The 19,889-nt window shown below is 44.7% G+C and overlaps 1 protein-coding gene across 1 annotated transcript in view; it reads right to left on the bottom strand.

Annotated features, from left to right (window-relative positions):
- LOC146200576 (endothelin-converting enzyme 2-like) overlaps positions 1–19,889 on the bottom strand; it is a 60,631-nt gene that overhangs the window by 36,638 nt on the left and 4,104 nt on the right. The window contains exons 3-6 of the mRNA XM_084592398.1: positions 15,876–16,046; positions 9,673–9,753; positions 8,627–8,757; positions 4,372–4,573 (exon numbers count right to left, since the gene is read on the bottom strand). Of these exons, the coding sequence (XP_084448524.1) occupies positions 4,372–4,573; positions 8,627–8,757; positions 9,673–9,753; positions 15,876–16,046 (585 nt within the window). The remainder of the gene's footprint in view (positions 1–4,371; positions 4,574–8,626; positions 8,758–9,672; positions 9,754–15,875; positions 16,047–19,889) is intronic.

Genomic DNA, 19,889 nt, shown 5'->3' on the forward strand with positions numbered 1-19,889 from the left:
TTTGGCCGGTAAAGGCCGTTAGAGGGCTGGGGCAGATAATATACTTTTTCACAACAAAAACTCAACGTTTGTAGAGTAAGAAACGCGACAAAAAACAAAACGAACATGAATTAAAGTTAGAGTATGCAAGACGCATCTCAATGGTTCGTGTTAATTCAACTTCCAAAGGAAGATAGCATGTCTGACTCTGGAACAATGTCGTAAAGTGAGTATTTGTATGACCGAATCCTTGCTTGAAGATTTCGATAAAACCAATTTGGCGGCTCTGCGTTCGCAGTTTGAAGTCTAAATTAATCCGGTTTGGAAGGAGTACTAAAGAGCGCTGGCATATTATAACGTAGGCCTCACGTGGGTTAACTAGGCGGAAGTGGAGATGGCTGTCTAAAGAAATCTTCCAGAGTAAAGGACAGGGTACAAACTGTTCTGCAGTACAGGGTGTTCATAGAACGAAACCGTTTTCGAAGTTTTTACGTTGTTCCGTGTTCGGTTTTGTTTTGAAAGGAAAGCTTTGCTATACGCTAGGTAAAGCCATGGTCGCAGTGATTGGGAGTTTGTCCTTCAAGTGCGCCAGAGGCCATGCGTTGTTATAAGCCTTACCATATGCACTCCCCCATGCTGCCGCACCACATGACCTTCGCCTTTGAGCTTACAGCCAGCGGTGTTAGTCTAGGCATGTGATAGGGCGTGAAGGAAACTACCGATGTGACGTCAGACGATGGGTATAAACAGCCCAGCTGAATATCAACGCTGCATATCAGAGCCAGTCATGGGAGACAATGGGTCTATGGACTTGGTTTTACAACGCGAAGCACCAAGTTCAAGCCTCGTCGTAGTCAACACTGAAACTAAGGCAAACTACTTTATGGGCCCCGGAACCATATTTATATGAATTCGATAGCCCTGCGATAAACAAAAAGCTTTCCTTCTCTTTCATAATAAATTATATTTTGTTACTTTGACCGAACACACCACGGTCGGTTTTTGCCTGTTCTGCTACAGGATGACAATCGGCAAAGTTTTGGGATCTGAAGTGTTTGGTGTTTTTTCTTTTTTTCAGATTTAAAAATTAAGAACGGATTTGCGTGCCGCTATCGTTCCTTAAAGCGGGCGACATAAGGAAGTATAACACGAGGAAATTGAGCATCCTCTAAAGAAAGGTTGTAGCCTGAAAGCGAGGAAGTGGAAATTGGATATAGGCAGAAATGAGATGTATGCGCTGAGGGACAAAGCGAGCAAAGTCAATACTAATATGGACAAGAAAATCAAGATATCCAAGGAGTTCTATATTGATATATACAGCGGCCGAAGTAATCAGCATAATAATGAGATTGCCAGTAACGAATGACGAGGTTAAGAAAGCTTTAGAAGCTGTGGAAAGGGGGAAAGCAGATGAGGAGGATCAGGTGACTCTAGATTTGTTGAATGACAGGGGGGATATTGTGCCAGAAAACCTTGTCACCCTGAATACGCAATGTGGGATGACATCGAAAGTACCGGAGCCGTGGAAGATTGCTAACATTGCATTAATTTATAAGAAAAGGGATACTAAGAAGTGGAAAAATTACAGACCAACTGGCTTATTATCCGTGTCGTACAAGGAATTTACTAAGGTAACCGTTAATAGGATCAGGACGACTTTACACTTCATCAGTCAAGGGATCGGGCTGGTTTTCATATCCATGCTATAAGCAGGCGATAGAAAAACAGTCAGAGTATAACCAGCTCCTATTCATTGACTACTAGAAGCATTTGACTCCGTCGAAACCTCAGTAGTCAACCAGGCATAGCGAAATCGAGTGGTAGGTGAGCCATATGTGGAAGTATTGGAATATATTATATAGTACCTGCACAGCAACCATCGTTCTACATAAAGAAAGTAATAAAATTCCTTTTATGAATAGTGCTAGGAAAGCAGACAAAATCTCTCCAGTGCTATTTACAGCTTGCTTAGAGGACGTATTCGTAGACATATAATGGAACCAGTTAGGATTAAGTGATGGAGAATATCCCACCAATCTGCGATTTGCTGATGATACTGCCTTGCTAAATAACTCAAGGAAACTGTAGCAACGAATGATTAATGGCCCATAAAGAGGAGAAGCAGAATGGTAGGCCTAAAAATGATTATGCAGAAAACTAAGATGTTAATCAACATTCTCGGGAATGAACAGCAATTTACAGGTAGTAACTGCAGGTCCACAAAATGAAAGGGAAATAACTAGGAGAATAAGATTAGGATGGAGCGTATTTGAAACATACTCGTACATTAAGACTGGCGGTTTACCGGTATCGCTCATGAGAAAATTGTATTATACTTGTATCTTAACGGCACTCACATAAGGGACTGAAACGTGGAGGGTAATGAAAGGCCAATAAAACTGAGAGTTGAGCTAGTTGGAACTTATTTGTAAAAATTAACAGCGCAGAGACGAGGGACAAGGAATGAAGACAACACCGTCGCTGACTATCAACTGCAGTTGATTAGAAGGAAAGCACAAAATATACTCTTTTCACAACCAGGAGCGCATGTGCAACACCAGACGCCGAACTGATAACCCAGTCTTTGGAATCAAGATATATTAGTTCACAGTCATGAACTGTTACGGAAGGGATGCTCACATAGAGTCATGGTTTTTATGAATATGAAGCGCTTCTCTGACTTCTCTTGTTGGTTTATCTTTGTGTTCGTAGAGAATTCTGGTTTCATTGTCCTGTCGATTAAGACAGTCACTGATAGCATGTACACATGATTTAGAAATGATGGCACCTAAGCAAGACACTGCTATACCACATTTTACAATCTTAGAATGCGCAGAATTATAACTAAAAAAGGCTTTTCGGATCTCTAGGCCAAACGGCAAACATAGGTAAAACGGGAAGGTGCCTTAGTACTCGCTTACGTGACCACAACATTTTTTTGAAAGGGTCACCTTTCTCATATCTCGCTCTGCATTACAGAAATTGTCCGCTTTACAAACAACCGAATTGTTCTGAAAAGTCACGTGTTGCCATTTTTAATGACTGCGTTTCGATGGAGGCGACACGAAGTGGCGTCCGTGTGCTGTGCGATGTCAGCGCACGTTAAAGAACCCCAGGTGGTCGAAATTTCCAGAGTCCCCCACTACGGCATCTCTCATAGCCTGAGTCGCTTTGGGACGTTAAACCCCGACAAACCAACAAACCAACCAACCTTTTTAATGAAACCAGAATTCTGTACAAACACAAAGATAAACTAACAAGAGAAATCACTGAAGCGTTTTATATACTTAAAGACCATGACTCGTGTGTAAGCATCCCTTTTCTAGCTGTTCATGACTGTGACCTAATATATCTTGATTCCAAAGACTGAGTTATCAGCTTGGCGTCTGGCGTTGCACATGCGCTTCTGGTTGTGAAAGGAGTATATTTTGCGTGTTTCCTTCTAATGAACTATAGTAGATAGTCTGGGACGGTGTTGTCTTCCTCCCTTGTCCCTCGTCTCTGCGCTGTTATTCTTTACTAATGAAAAGGCTTCTACTTGAGTTAAGGTCAAGGGAGAGAGCTATGCACCGGAAAGCGGCAGATGTAACGTTAACAGATAGGAAGCGTGCGATTGGATCAGAGAGAACTGAGTGACATTCTAGTGGAAATGAAGAATAAGAAATGTACATGGGCAAGACATGTAGTGTGAAGAAAGGGACCCCGATGATTGGTAAGGGTGAGTAATTAGATTCTAAGGAAAGGAAAGCGTAGCAGGGGGCGGCAGAAAAGGAGGTGGGTGCTTTAGGATATGAAGTTCGTAGTGTTCAATTGAATGCAGCTAACACAGGACAGGGTTAAGTCGAGGAAAATGGGAGAGGTCTTCGCCTTGCAGTGGGTATAAACCGGCTGATGATGATAATGGTGATGATGACGACCATCCTTTAATTTCCCATACGACACTTTACTCTGTCCCTTTACGTCGTGTGCCTTTTTGTTTCTTTGTTTTTTTACTTTAAAAAATCATCGCGTTTTTCTGGCATGTACGGAAGCTGATAGATGGTGTGACGGCGTACGTATGTACTATGTGTGTCCTTCAATAAAAGAATCATTTACCAGTAGCACGTAGTCCTACCTGCACTCTTGCGTTCGTCTTCTTTTGTGTTAACTTGCATTGATCGAACTTGCACCATCTAGCTCAGAAACAAGTTTTACTTCAGTACCTTGACTTGCGATTTAAAGTCTATCACTGTCCTATTACTATTACTATTACTGTCCCATAATTTTCATTTCCGGATAGAGCTTGCGTTTGAGAGAATAAGCATCTTCAATTGGCCTTCGTCAGACGTTGCAGCCGCTAGTCTGGTCATCGGCCTAAAGCACGTGCCAGACATCCGGTAGGGCAGCGGTCACCTTAGAGACGGCGCTCAGCGAGGGCTGGCGTCGCAGCATCGTAGTGGCGAAGGTGGCTCCCAGTGTAGGCTCGAGCAGAGCGTAGCAGGTTAGCGTGGCATCCCCCTGAGAATGAAGCCGCGACAGCTCGTTTAGGGGCCTCGGCAGCAGCGGGGACACCGCCACCAGCACCCGCCACGCCACTAGGGTGGCCAGGCTAGCTCTGTGGGATGCAACCGGGGGCAGCAAACAAGGCGAAAAGGGTTAATCAAATTCTCAAGGCCATTTGTGTTGTGCTGACGGCGCTCGCGCAAGCATTTCGTTAACGTCTTGTGATAGGATATTTTAGACATAATAACAGGGTATTCAACGCGACACGGAGAAGAAAAAAGACACCACAGAAGCATAATCCAACGGTTTAATAAGGTGAAAGCAGCTGACATATATAGCCTTTTCGGCTATGCTAATGCACACGTGTGCAAGGTATCAAAGAAAAGGCATTAATGTTATCAAAACAGGTGTTCAGAAAGTTTTGATGAGCCTCATAAGGAAACTAGACGTGCCACTGATGCAGTTCAAACCAGCGTTTTTGGTGTAGAAGGCTCCCAGAACTTCACGAGCCGTCTGATGTCTGCCTCTACCCAGAAACCGTGGTACACAATTGGTGCTCTCAATGTCTTCAATGTCTTTTGCATGCTCCCTAAGTCAGTCATTCACGCAACGCCCCGCCTGTCCAATATAGGATTTTCCACAAGACAATGGTATTTCATAGACGACACTGGTGGCGCACCCTGTTATTATGTCTGACAACTAACTCAGCAGTTAACTCTCTTAAAGGTCCCCTGAAAGGGGTCACAAAGAAGGGTAAACAACGCCATAACACTGATAGTTATTGAACCACCCATCATTTTCCCGCAAAAATTTTCGATCTAGCGTCTGCAACACCAGAGATATCGGCGATTAAAAATAACCCTTCCAATATTCCCTCTCAACTCGTACGCCAAAGGGAGCCATAAAAAAACAAAGAATACAAGCAGGTTCAAAGCTCCGCCCAGACATACATCACATCGACGAACTTCCAGTTGCCGCGCGCTCGCTCGCTGGCGTACTCGCGCCAACCCGTCCTCGCTCGCACACGCCTGAGGAGTTCGCCAGTTCGCGCAGCGACGGTTAGTGTAACCGCGAACCCGTGGTTATCCTATCTTTCACGGCGGACCAAACCATGGTTGCACCACGAACCGCGGTTACCGCAAACCGAGCTTGACGACCTCGGTTTGCGTCGTTAACCGAGGTTATGACGGCGTCTGTTGACGGAAGCTACTCGTCGGCGCCCGAATGCGCGAAACGTACGAGCGGGTCTGCTTCACAAAGTTATTCATTTGCCCACTGTATCACGTTTAAAGATCGATTTATAGATTATGGTGCCGCCCGACGTCTTCGATTACGGCCGACAGCGCAGCGACTGCGTGCTGAAGCCTTGTCTTGCCTACAGTATCGTTTGAACGGCTTGTTGCTGAGCAGAACGTCAAAAAAATACGCGGCCTTAGCTATGAAAGTACACGAGTTTGCAACGCTTGCAGCACGGGATGCCGCGAGCAGGCGGAGGTACGTTATACAATTACCGCGAGCGCGGCGAACGACGGCGCCGTGCGTAACCGTCCCTAGTCGTCGCAGGCCTAAATTGTTTCGCTTCGAAGCCGCGGCGGTCAACGCTTTGGAACATGATCAACGCTGTCGTAAATCGTCTACTTATGAAACAGCCTTATAGTGATTCCTGTCCTGCCATAGTAAAATAATTATAGGATTAACTCTGCCGACGCATCAATCGCAGAGCTAGTACGAGCAGCTCGGATCAGCCGAAATGCACCAGCGGCAGCTGGCTTGAGCAGAAACTAGCATGTATTATGGCTATCGCTCTTACCAGCAATTTGCTGCTGGTCAGCGATCCTCACGAGGGCTTCATATTTGATATTCGGCTCAGTATTCCAGACGCCAACAAATTTTAGCACGCTTTATTTCGGACATCGGTGCTAACGAACCGCCGTGTGGTTCGCGAGCGGTATGCGGGAGGAGGGACCACAGCGGCGGTGTTTACGGCGGTCGAGGAGGTGCTGCCATCGTGCGGTGCTTGACCGTGCTGTTGACGCCTCGTCGGACGACACTCCGGTATCCTTGAAACCACGTTATATAAATAAGATATTTGTAAATGCAGCTTCGTTCTGCCGATCCCTGCGTCGCTTCGGTTGTTGCACTTAATGGGCAATGGCCATCTAACCGATAAGGGCGGCGAGCTGTGTAACAGCCCGCACAGAGTTCGAGCAGCGCACGAGCAGACGACTTTCGCAGCTACCGGAAGTGTGTCCGTGACGTCATGGTTGCAGTGACCGCAGCGAATGGCAGCTTCTAGCAAGCCTTGCCAGTAAACTGACCCGCGACGTCACGGGTGAAGGAAATAGTTCCATGCGACACCGCCAAGCGACATTCTCTCTGCCCGCGAATTTCAAAAAACGCTGTTTTTAAAATTAATAATAAATCGCTGGCTTTGTTCCAAGGAGTTATACTTTGCGTTATTGCTCAAAAGGATGTGTTCTACGCACTGCACACGTTTATCAATGGCTTCTTGGGGGCCGTTTCCGTGGACCTTTAAAGCCTTTAAGTGGTTAGTGTGGATGCAAGGGAATACAAGTTTTTTTTTTTGTTTATAAAGTTTGTTAAGATCTAGTAATATTCAATGGAGATAAGTTGTCCCACAAACTAGGCTTTAATAAAATACTTAGTTTGTTCGTTTTTATTTACTGCAGCAAACTTGTAGAATGGACGCGAACAGATTCTGCAGGTCCTGAGAATGGCTTAACACAAAATTAATTTTTACTGCAGGGAAAAGGTAGAATTATCCTAGGCCAAGTTAGGACTACAAACTGGATGAGTGTTAACTAAATCGCTGTCTGCTGCAGGAACTGATTGGTGACGCTGGGTTGTCTGCATGCGCAGATGCCCTGTCATAGCCTTACTGCATGACTGGTAATTTATTTGCAGTATCCTCGTGGCAAAATACAATCTCGAGCGAAAGGGCGAAAATAAAATACAAGAAAAAGAACATAAATCGTAGAGGTGCAATTGTAATAACAAGCAATTTGGTAAAGCAATTGGAATGCAATACATACATACATACATACATACATACATACATACATACATACATACATACATACATACATACATACATACATACATACATACATACATACATACATACATACATACATGTATGCATGCCGAGTGTTTCAGTGAACACTAGAATTCGTAAGATAGTGAGTTGAAAACAAGGAAAAAATATTTGCAGTAATGAATTCTTCCGTTGTGGACACAATATCTGGAAATGAAACTCCTATAATTAGCCCACTAGCTAAATTAACCCCACTAATTATTATTTAGATATCGCAGATGAGTGGTTATTCCTAAAAGAGAACTCCAAGTCGTGAACAAGGCAATGCCATAAAAGTTTTTAGCATGACAAAAAAAAATAACTGGAGCCCTGCCGGGCGATGAAATCTGACGCTCTTTTCATACGAAACCGAAACTGAAGGCGCAGGAAACTCGACGCAGATGTGAAGTCCCGTGATGACGTGATCACCTGGCAGCGGTGCCAGGTTTGAACTGCATGCTCTACTATAAGGCCTCATGTAGTTTTTAAGATTTGTTGTTCCTAACACTAAATACCATACAGATGTCAATCACTGATCTGGCTGTGATGGTTGTGATGAATACACGAGATGTGGCGCAATACAGCTCGCAGTTCCAAGTGAGAATTGACATTATGCATTGGCCAAGCCAGTGTGCCGAAATTATTCGAATGGGCTTCCAGCGTCGTATGAAGTACAGAAAAGTAAGCAGAGCCGAGAATTTCGGCCGCGATCTGTAAAATAGCGGCAACAAAGACTAGAGGGTCATTGATAACTCCTTGGCCCCCATATCTCTGCTTTGTAAAGCAGTGATCGGCAAAAAATGCTTGCGTGCGAAGTACTAAAAGCGGAACATTATTGTCAAAGGTCATGTTTGTAATTGGTTCCTCATTTAGTAATGAATGTACACAGTATCTCTGATATTTCCACCTAGTCCTCTCAACTACATTGTGTCTTAACATTGTCATATTTGGTTGCATATTGCGTAAAAACAGTGACACTATCATCTCATTTGACTCCTGCTCAACGTGCTCAACAAGAGAATTATTTAAGTCAGAAAACTTAAATATCATATCTTTTGCTCACTACTATACCTCGAGCTGTTCCCAAATACCGGCACCAGTTGTCGTAGAAAGTCCACTGAACTGACCAGGACATACAAGTCTTCTCCGAGTGACGACTTCTTGACGCCAAACAGAGTGGAGAGAAATTCTGTCCAGCTCCACTGTGAGGGAAACAATGACTCAAATTAGGTTCTTAGTTGTTTCCAACAGAAGATTTCACACTTCCAACGATCCATAGCGATAGTGCAAATGCTTGGTTCATTTGGAAAGTTCCAGCGCCACTGGGTTTGTCCGTGGGTTGTAGAATGTGGAATACAAAGCTGGTCGCAGCGCTTAAAGAGTGAAAAGATCTATTCCTTGACCGGTGTCTCAGCTTAGCACATGTCAAGCGTGCTTAGGAACTCGCTACGTGACCGAGGAGTAGACACACTTGCGTGAACTCCTAAAAAGGCACAATGAGCAATCGGGCGGAACAATATTGAGGCCTTGCTAATATTCTACATATCACACAGGGGAGGTACGTTTAATGGAGAAAGTGAGAGTGCACGCTCGAAAGGGCACCTTACATGAGTTGAGGTCTTAGCCCGGGACCCGTTGTACAAAGGCATGGAGGAGAGGATGTCAGCAATAAACTGCGCAACGGGTTTTCCTCTAAATTTTCACCTGCTACATTTCTATACTTATTGTTTCAAGGTGTTAAAACTGTGCTTTCGTGCTGTACGGAAGCCGTATAAATTTAAGAAGCGAACTGTTTAGTTTTAGCAGCATGACTACATTAGATTAAGCTCTTCCTGTTAGCGTAGTATGAATTTCCATTTGGATTGCTGTTGCTGTAGAATGTGAACGAGCAACTTTTTAATGTGTTACCGTTAGAACGCCTGTAATCACCAAATGTGTCGGGCGTTGATAGCGGCATGTGAGACCGGATTGCAGTTGCTAAAGGCATCATGAAAGACAGCGCATGATCGATACCATTATTGTCATGCGAAATTGTGGCATGTATGCACATATCCTTTTATGCAACGGCGACTTTTCACCAAAGTGCTGATGGTGCAAACAAAGGCATGACAACATACTTGAGGGATGGGCAGCAGATTCTTGACGACCACCCGCTCGTACAAAGGGATCGACTCGTTGGGAGCGTCAACAATTTTCGCCTGCGATTGGAATGGCAAAACTCGTTAAAGCTGCAATAAAGGCGTTGTGATCTAAGAGTAGCAGACAAAAAGCACAACATAACCAACCAACAGCTTTGCTGAAAACGTCTTTCGGGTCCACAGATCTGTCCAGTTGAATAATTAGTCATCACCATAACATCGGCATGAAGTTCAGAATAGTATAGTTGATAGCGCAAGCGCCCTGGACAGGCGATGATCCACTTTCAATCCCAAATTTGATTCCCAAGCGCAGCCGTTGGACGTGATCCACATAAACGCAGCCAATGCCAGTGCGATTGTGGAGAAGACTATGTGCCGCCTTCTATTTTTCGAGAGATGAAGAGGACGTGGAATGGTGCATTTTCCAGCTTTTGGCTGTTCTTTCGCTTTTTTCAGGGGCGTGGACCTCAATTTGCACTGTCGGTAGATTAGGCTGTGGCAAGGCTCCGATCGCAAAGACGACTCAAGTACCAATGACAACTAGGAAAAAATATGATGTGGGATTCACTTAACACGTAAAAGAAACGGTAAAAATTTCACTTGCGTCCATGAGTTATTATACACAGTTAGAGCCCGAGTGAAGGTGGTGTGTGTGGCATCCACTGGATTCGTACTAGTATGCCTTGGAGCATCTCGGCGTATGGCCTGTGCGAGCTGGTGAGGAAATGGGCGTAAACAACATTTCAAAGACGGTACCGGGTATTCAGCAAGCAGGGGACGCATTTTCAGCATCCAATTCCCCATCACCCCCCTCCTTAGACCCGAAGAGTGACGCCACTGAGCAGGCCGACATAATCCGTGTCCAGTATCACTCCCCCCCCCCCCCCCCCTAGCCTTAGAATAGTCAGTACAAACAAAAATAGGGGTCATTTTAAACAGGGGTCACTTTCCATAACCTCTCACTTTAAGCTCCATTTAGTAGGACATCAACATGATGGCAGCACCAGACGAAATCAGCCTGCGGCCGGTTACAAAACACGCAAGCTAGCGTTTCTCAACGTCAGCAAGAGCCGCCAAGCTCGCTCGCCTTAAGTTCCGCCTAATCATTTGATGCGTAATGCAGTCATACGGTGAAGTCATCATCATCAGCCGGACTATATACCCGCTACAGGGCGAATGCCTCTCCCATATTCCTCCAATTACACGCTCCTCTGCTGCATCCACTTCACCCTTGCGAACTTTTAAACCTCATCCGTCCACTTGACTTTCTGACGCCCCTGATAAACGTTCCTTCCCTCAATTGGTACCCAATTTCTGCCCCTCTTCTGCCACCGGCTATTTTCTCTTCGAACTACATTCTCTGCCCATGCCCATTTCTTTTTTATTTCCACTAGGATGTCATTAACTCGAGGTATTTCTCTGACCCGCTCTGCACTGTTCCTAGCTCTTAAGTTATATACCTACCATTTCTCGTTCCATAGCTCTCTGCCTTGTCCTCAACTTAAAGAGAACGCTTTTCGTTACCCTACACGTTTCAGCGCCATAGGTGAGTGGAGATAAGATGCAACTGTTATATAGTGTCCTCTTCAGCAATATCGGCACGATTCTAGTTATAATCTGCTAGTACTACCCAAAGGCGCTACATTCCTGTCGTATTTTCCTAGATACTTCGATTTCTTTCATTGTATGGATCTGAGGTTACTACCTGTCCTAAATAGACATATTCATCTACGACTTCCAGTGCTTCTCTATTTACTGCAAACTTGTCTTCCTTCCCTAGGCTGTTGAATATTACCTGAACCTAACGCATATTGATTTCGAGACCTATCTTTCTGCTTTCGGAGAGACATGATTTTAATAAACTAATGGTCTTGTCGCTTTCAGCAGACGCTTGAAAGATGTGACTTCGCCACACAATCACAGGGACTAAATGCCTAAGGAACAAATGAATCCGAAAAAAACAACAACAAAAAAACGCAAGCTTATAAACTATGACACATGAATATACGTATACATTGCTGAGAAATTATGGTTATAAGTATCTAAAGAAACGAAAAATTATCGCAAAAACATAAGGGCATTAAAATTCATACATTTTAATGTCCTTCGAAATTGCATCAGCGATAATTCTAGTTTGTAGCGCCGTGGCATCGAATGACAGGTAGCTGTCGCTGATCGGCTAAACGGTGTAACGGATGTCACCGATCATTTCAGCCCAACTTGAAAGTTGAAGCAAGAGCTGGTGACACAGGTGTAACTTAGAAATATACAGGCGCTGAGAGTGAGAAGCTGCTGGAAGACTGCATGTTGCCTTAGAAGCCCTATTTGTAAAAAAAAATAAAATAAGTAATAACCGTTCGGAGAGGGGCTGGGGTTAGCACATACTCTTGAGAAATGATCGTTGAGCGACTGGTCGCAGGCGCGCTTAACGGGAGTCGTGTTCACTATCCGGTAGGATCGAGAACTGCGCGGTCGGAGGCTGGTACATAGGAGGAGGTCATAGAGGCGACTTGCTTAGGAAAAAAAAAAAACATTTGCCCGTTGTATGTCATAGCAATCGAGAAAATAATTATTTTTTCTAATACTGGTGATGGATTTGACGCTTGTTGATAGTATTAGGTTTTTATTCAATTCTCTGTTTCTTCCAATGTATCGCGTAGGGAATCTTCTGACTGGTTCGCTGCTGTAACTGCTGCAGGAATAGGCAATCGCTAATCAACGTACGGTCGTTTTTCTGTCCGATGCATGCAGAGGCAACTTCGAAACAAACTAAACTTTATTCCTTATCTACTTTTTAGTGCGTAGCACATCTAGCCGCAATCACGGATTTCGCCGATGCCTGTCCGAAGCTGCTCACTCTCTCCATATCTCTCTATCTTCGTGAGCATGAAGTGGAGAAAGAGAAGGTGGCGACGCGCGCGTCGCGCGGCTCAGCGGCCGCATAAGCTGCAGCAGACGCCGCTCTCTCTCTCTCTGTCCATCCGTCTCTCCTTGAACTTGAAGAGGACAAAACGAAAGTGGTGGGTGAGGAGCGAGGGGCGCGTCACTTTCAGACGTGGCGGCCGTCACTGGGGGCAACGCTTCACAAGCGTGTGTTACTCCGGAGTGAGCAGGCGTGTGTCGCTCGTGCGTCCTCAACTTCGGCATCTCTCCCCTCGCATCAGTCACTCCTCAGCCTTCACGGACAGCAGACGTGCACGCGCGGTGCTCCCTGGACCTCGGCTCAAAGCCGCTTGCCGCGTCGTGAAGCTGCTTGTGGTTACCTCCGCGCCTTAACTGGCGCTCGCCTTCAAGTGCGTTTCATTCTCTCTTTCTCTCCTCGTATGATCCCAGCCCAGACCTTACGACTGCAGAGCAGTGCATTATAAAGAGGCACATTGTGCCTGTTTTCGTTTATTTCTGAAGATGGCGTAAGGAAAGCTGAGGACGTGGCTCCGCGGCGCGTTTGCTTCGCGTCGCAATTGATGAAGCCGGGCCGTCAGGCACTGTTGTGCAGGTTCGCCGTGCTTAAGTGCTGAAGTACAACGGTTAAGCAGTGCTACGTACCTACTTCGCATTTTTCTCTTCTTCCTTTGTATTTAGGTATCTGGCAAGGCACACGAAATCTGTACTTCCAAGAGGCCGTTGTACAATCGTTGTGTGGGGTACAATTGCGAAGTATACGCATTGGCGGCCTCCTCAGAGCGGCGCAGAAATATATTGGAGCAAGCGCTGGCGTCTCGACTTGTTAACAAATCATTTGCTTATGGTGTTTATAGGCTGTGGCACGACCGCAGTCATGTACGTATTGCAAAGTTCTTGCTAGGTTCTTGCGGCGTTAACTGAATGCAGTGGCCTCCGAATGGCGTGGACATGAGTGTCAAAATAGATATTCGTAGGCTAATGATAGAGACTCTCGCTTCAAAAAATTTCAACTGCGCCACTGTTGGCGGGATATGGACATTTATCCGCGAATAGTCAATGTGCATGGGCCGTGAATTAGCGAAAGCTCTTTATAGCTCGATGCCAGGAAGTCTACAAGCAGGTATTACCATGATGGCAGTTCCGCCGAATAAGTAACAGTATCTCCGTTATCGGTTTCCTCTTGTGTCTGCCAGATTTGCAAGAGCGATGCTCTGAGGCGCCGGTTCCTGGATTGTGCGCCGTCGGCATAACTGGCCAACTGTCGGCGGTGGCAGGTAACAACGGAATGAAACGTCACCTACCACAGCTAGTAGGAGGCAAAGTGCAGAGTTACAATTCTTCTCACATTTAGGGAAAAAGTATAGAAGATAAGAGGCAGCGGGTGGCTTGTGGGTATGGCAAGAGCGGAGGAGTGGGCAAGCGGATTGGGGTTTTCAGCGGGAAGGACTACGACTGTGGAAACCGTAGAAAGAGGTGGATTAGACGATGAGGGAAGATTGCCCAACTTAAAAGGGGATGTTAAAAAAATGAAGGAAGTGGGGCGAATACCATGTCAGTAAAAGGTTGTCGTGAGAACGCTGGAATGCAGCCCGAAAAAAAGGGGAGGGAAATGGACGCAGCTGGGGAGCAAGCAGAGCAGAAGTGAAAGTGGGAAAGATGCAAGCGTGAGGTGGAAAGTGTAGGAGGAGAACACGGCGGGAGCAACTGAGAAGAATCGCCCACAGTTTGCGAAGCTTAACGCGTAAAATGTCGTGGTGACATATGAGTGCCTTAGAAAAAAAAAAAAAGAAACATGCCCACGCCACCGTAGACGACTTGGCGTGGTGACTCCCACTACAGCGGCGGCCTCGTGCACCTTATGCATAGACATCGTGCTTCAGAACCAGCCGTTATCGAACTCCTGGCCTCCTCCGTATCAGAGAAAAAAAAGGAAAGGGGAGTGATTTTAAGGAATAATATTGTGGGAAAATAAAGTCCATCCTTAGCTGTAGATAGTCGCTTTTCTAAAATTATTTACCTCGGCAACACCCAAAATATCCCTAGAGCTGGGCTCATAGTTCTCAGCACCGAATACCGTAATCATGTAAAAATTATTTTTCCTTGTATAAGATACGTGCTTCCAAATGCGCTCTGATTGGTGTATTGCTGTCATTTGCTTTGACCTGCCGTCTACCACGTTTCCGCGCCAGCTCGAACTCGGCATATCTACGCCTAAGCATACGCAATCGATTGGTGCCATGCATGCCAACTACAATGGACAGAAGCACTGAACTGTGCAGAAAGCGCGAACGTTTTGTCAAGCAACATTTCTTTATCTTTCCGCGTAAGATTAATCACACATTCTCTGTCCGCTTTCCCTAGTACCCCAGTCATTTTCTAAGTTGGATCACTTTACTGTCATGCCAATTGCAGTCTTGCCGCCACTTTGTCTATCGGTAGTGAAAACTGAGAGCCACACTTCGAAGAGCGAAAGAGCAAGCAGAAACTTCGAAACACACGAATACATGCCCTCTACCCTTGCGAAAATGGAAGGAGGCAGGCTGCCTCCTCCACAATCACAGTGGCTGGCGCAGACGCTCACGGCAGTGCGCATCGGTGCGCAGGCTATGATTCGGCACCTGGTCCCGAATCCTATCTATGCATGGCACGCGTAAAAAACAAGTGAAGGTACAGAACTGCTTGAGAAGGACGGGAGTTTTTCCATGCGCTCCCACATATAACACCACATCGCGATCGCGACAGTACCGTCATGCTTACAAGGTTTTGAAGTAAATGTTTGACCATGAGAAGGAGTAAAATTTCTCTCCATGTCGAATCCTAAACACGAAACAAAGCGCCGAGACTTCGTACGAGATAATGACTAATCTTTGCTCTGCGCGGAATGGTTCCAAGCTTGTTCTCACGGAAAACCATGTACAAAATAAAGCGTAAGAGCCGTGAATTTTTATAAGTTGTTGTATCCAGCTGCTTTGTTTCGTCAAAGGAGAACCTGCGAAAAGAGACTTGCTGATAGCCTGGCCATAATATATGCAGATTTTGTGTCAGCCAGTTATGTTCCACACCAACATTGGGAGCTGAGCCGTGCTGCGGTGAAGGGTATCAAACAATGCTTACTCCTTAGCGTAAAGTACCGAGATTGCTCGACGGGATACAATGGCTGTAAAGTTGGACCAAAACGTTGTAAGGTTTGTTGCATGTGCAGTAAGACGACAAAACCCTCTGAATATTTCGTTACTAAAAAGCACTGGCTTCCAGGTCTACGAATGTAGGTCACCGACCAGGGCTATGTCATTCTCCAGGTTGAAGGTGTCTTCCGCTAGTCGCGCGGCGTAGTTCTCATCTTCGACGAGGTAAAAGAAGGCCTTCGCCATCAAGCCCTGGTACCAGGACAGACGAATCACGTTGTCTTCCAGCAGTGGCGCCTCCAGGAAAACGTCAGGTGCAGCAAGCTAAGACAATAAAAAAAAAAAAAATCAGAGCATTGCATGTCAGCCTGATCTCTTTGACCGATTATAAAAAGAAAAAAAAAAATCGTACGTTTAGTTGTAAATATAAGAGCGGCACGAGGAAATGAGGACGAAGCAAGGCACAGAGGATTACTCAACAGCGCTGAACTTCCAACTGATTGTATTTCGTAAGAACCGGGGATTTATAAAGCCCATCGTCAAAACAAGAAAGGTGCACTTTACATTCTAGAGGAGTGCTGATGCGCCAAGACTATCCGTGTATCACAACCGGGGCAGGCTTCCACATGATCACCACGAAATCCGAGCTATTACCTTGAAAGTGATAAAGATGGCGAGTTGACATATTTGACGTCACCCTTCTCGAAAATAGACTAGGCCCTCATGACCTGTACTTCGGCCTTTGAATTTGCCTTAGACAGAAAGGTATCTTTATCCAGGTAGAAAAAACAGCTACCGTATTGCCAAAACGTGAATAACGGAAATGCTTACCATTCTACGTGAGCCTACCCGTCTGCTGTTTCGCTTAGTGCGACGCCATCCGGCTGTTATGTGTCGACGCCCAAGAAGCTGGTACTGCTTTTTGTCGGCTGCTTACACTGAAGTTCATATCGAGTGCGGTTAATATTTCCGATAAATAAAACAATGGGCCCATGCAACCAGCTGCGATCCTTACTTGGGAATAGCTTACAGGGGACCCTGAAAGTTGTCGTATTTGGTTAAAACAAACGCCCACGAGAAGGTAACTACAAACACAACCGGGAGCAAGCGTCGCGTTAGAACGTTACCAGTTTGGTCAGGGTGTTTCCACGTAAGATCGAACAAAGGATGGTCGGTCGGCCTTTTATATTTCTTTCAAAATTTTATATATTGTTGCCTGATGAATGGAAAGAAGAGATCTTCAATTTTTTTTCCTGTAAAAAATGTTTTCAAGGTACAGGAAATTAATCACGACGAAGAGGTGCAGTGCTGCGCTTATCTTCTTTGCTGTTTTGGCCAACTTTGGTTATGAATTACGCGAAATATGTTATAGGTAGGTAGATGAAAAGTGTCTGCCTAAATCTATATATGTTTTTATTTGTATTAGTTTATTTTCGCTTTCCTGAGTAATGTAGATATTTTTAAAAAATGTCTCAAAATGAGCCAAGGAAACAAAATTTTACCTACTTTGTCGGCCTTTATTTCAAAAAAGGCTTATGGTAGAGCAACAATAATTCCACACTATGATCTCAGCATAGCTATCTATTGAACAGCTAAAGCTTGTATCTATTTAGCGTCTCACTAGAGAGATATGATCGGGCTAAGTTTTAGAAAACAGCGAACAATGAAAACGTTTGAGGAGAATTAAAAAAAGAAAACATTTGATATTTTTTGAACTTTGTCCATCTATTTTTCTCTGCCACAGCTTTAAAAATCCTTAAAACATGTTGCATAACTTTGTTGCACTAGTAATTACGGCCACTTCAATAAGGCACTTGTGCAAGGCATGGCACCACGCAGATTTGAAGGTTCTACGGAATTTGTGAATCGACCAAGATTTTTAAATTGTGGCATAATATTGTAACAGGAGAAATATATTTACAAAAGGAGATTAAAGATATATACATTGGCATACAGCCAAGGCGCCAGGCAATGGGGGCCCAGCCTTCGACGCACTTCTCTTCACCTTCCAGAAACGAGCGCGCCACTTTGTCCTAATCGTTCTCCACCCTTAGGATTATTGCATCTAGTCATTTTCTGCCTCGACGTCGCTAATTAGCTGTGACAGACACAGCAGTGAATGACTCGGAATCATTTTTGTACGCGTAGAGTTCCTGATGGGCTGTGGCATCGGGCAGCACACCGACGTTTTTCGCAATCACCTTCAACATAAGGCGTGCTTAAAGATGGACCACGAGTAGGCACCCAAAGACTGAGGTCTGGGACGGTGTCCAGAAAGGGTGCCTTTAATGCGTTCACGTTAGCTCAAGATGGCGACTTGACCACGTCCTCGCTCAAGAGCTGTTTCTGGGCTGCATTCATTTATTCGAATGATTCGACAGCGCACTTTTCATTCCTGCACACACAGTTTCTCATATAGTGAACTAGGATAGTTTAGTTTTTCTCATGCAGTCCCGGCTATGCGTGCCGGCATGAAGTGTGACCAGTAGATCGAACGCGCTGCAAAAGACCCAGTTCAGACCGTCTGGATGCCGTCATCTGAGATAGGTACGGGCCCGGTGCGACCATCCGTTTACCAATAGTTTTGTTTTCGTTTTTCATTTTGGCATTCGATACCTCGCTTTGCCACTGGAGAGCCATTTTCATGCTTTCCACCGATCGCATATGGCGCAGCAGTTTCTTATATACGGCAGCGGCTGCCGTCCGCGCTCGTGAAGCTGGCGCTCAAAGCTTGCGATAGTGCTCTCATGTCACTTCCTTCCCCCTCTTGTTATCGGCGCCTGGCTGCGGTGCGAACAAAGAGCGGATAGAATAGTGAAGCTCCAGCGGACATGCGTTGAACAGCTACCCAAGAGGTACTGCTCTTTCGAACTCTGTCGGTACGAAGACGCGAGAACGAGCTCTCACTGCGCCGCTTCTTAAACCGAACGCCTGGGGTGAACATACGCCCCCGCCCCCCCTCCCACTGATGACCGCTCCGGTGACCATATCATATCAATATTAAAGTAATCAGTTCCATCGATATATTTTCTGTACTGTTGGACATTTTTTTAAGAACCTGAAGTCCAATCGTGCTTGCATTTCCTACGCTTAGCGGGCAAGAAGTCTGATCTACAACAATTGCAAATTCTTCTGTAAGGGTCTTATTCGACTGGCCGTAACTTATAGTGCATAATGCAATATGCCTTTAATAATATTGAAAGCTGACGTGAAGAAAAATACCTAGACGAAGTTTAAAAATATCAAAATTTGGATTTTTTTTTTTTGTCCTCAGAAAGTTTTACTGTTACGATGGAAGTGATCGTGAAAAACGTCGGTGTGCTGCCCTATGCTACAGCGCATTAGGGACTCTAGCGTACAAAACTGATTCTGAGTCATTCACTGCTGTGTCTGTCACAGTTAATTTGTAATAATAATAATAATAATAATAATAATAATAATAATAATAATAATAATAATAATAATAATAATAATAATAATAATAATAATAATAATAGTAATAATAGTAATAATAATAATAATAATAATAATAATAATAATAATAGTCATTCACTGCTGTGTCTGTCACAGTTAATTTGCAACGACGAGACAAAAAAAAATTATGCAATAAGTGGACAACGATAAGGACGAAGTGGCGCGCTCGTTTGGGGAAGGTGAAGGGAAGTGCGTCGAACGCTGTGCCCTCATTGCCTGGCTCCTTGGCTGTCTCTCAATGTATATATTTTTTTATACTCTTTTGTAGACATAATTCTCCATGCTACAATATTACGCCAAAATTTCAAAATTGTGGGCGATTCACAAATGCCGTAGAGTCTCCAGATCTGCCTGGTGCCTATGCTTTGCACAAGGGCCTCATTGAAGTGGCCGTAATTACTAGTGAAACAATGTTATGCAACAAGTTTAATGATTTTGAAAGATGAAGCAGAGTAGAAAGGATAGACAAAGTTCAAAAAATATCAAAACTGTTTCTTTTTAATTGTCCTCAGAAGTTTTCACTGTTCGCTGTTTTCTTGAACTTAGCCAAATCATATCTCTCTGGTGAGACGTTATATAAATACAAGCTTTGGCTCTTTGATAGATAACTACAGTGTGGAATTATCGTTTTCTACAATAAGCCTTTTTTTTTTTTTTAAATAAAAAGGCCTGCAGAGCAGGTAAAATCTCATT

The sequence above is a fragment of the Amblyomma maculatum genome, chromosome 2, assembly GCF_055883805.1.
Source record: "Amblyomma maculatum isolate TAMU_Amacu chromosome 2, ASM5588380v1, whole genome shotgun sequence".
NCBI classification, from domain to species: Eukaryota; Metazoa; Arthropoda; class Arachnida; order Ixodida; family Ixodidae; genus Amblyomma; species Amblyomma maculatum.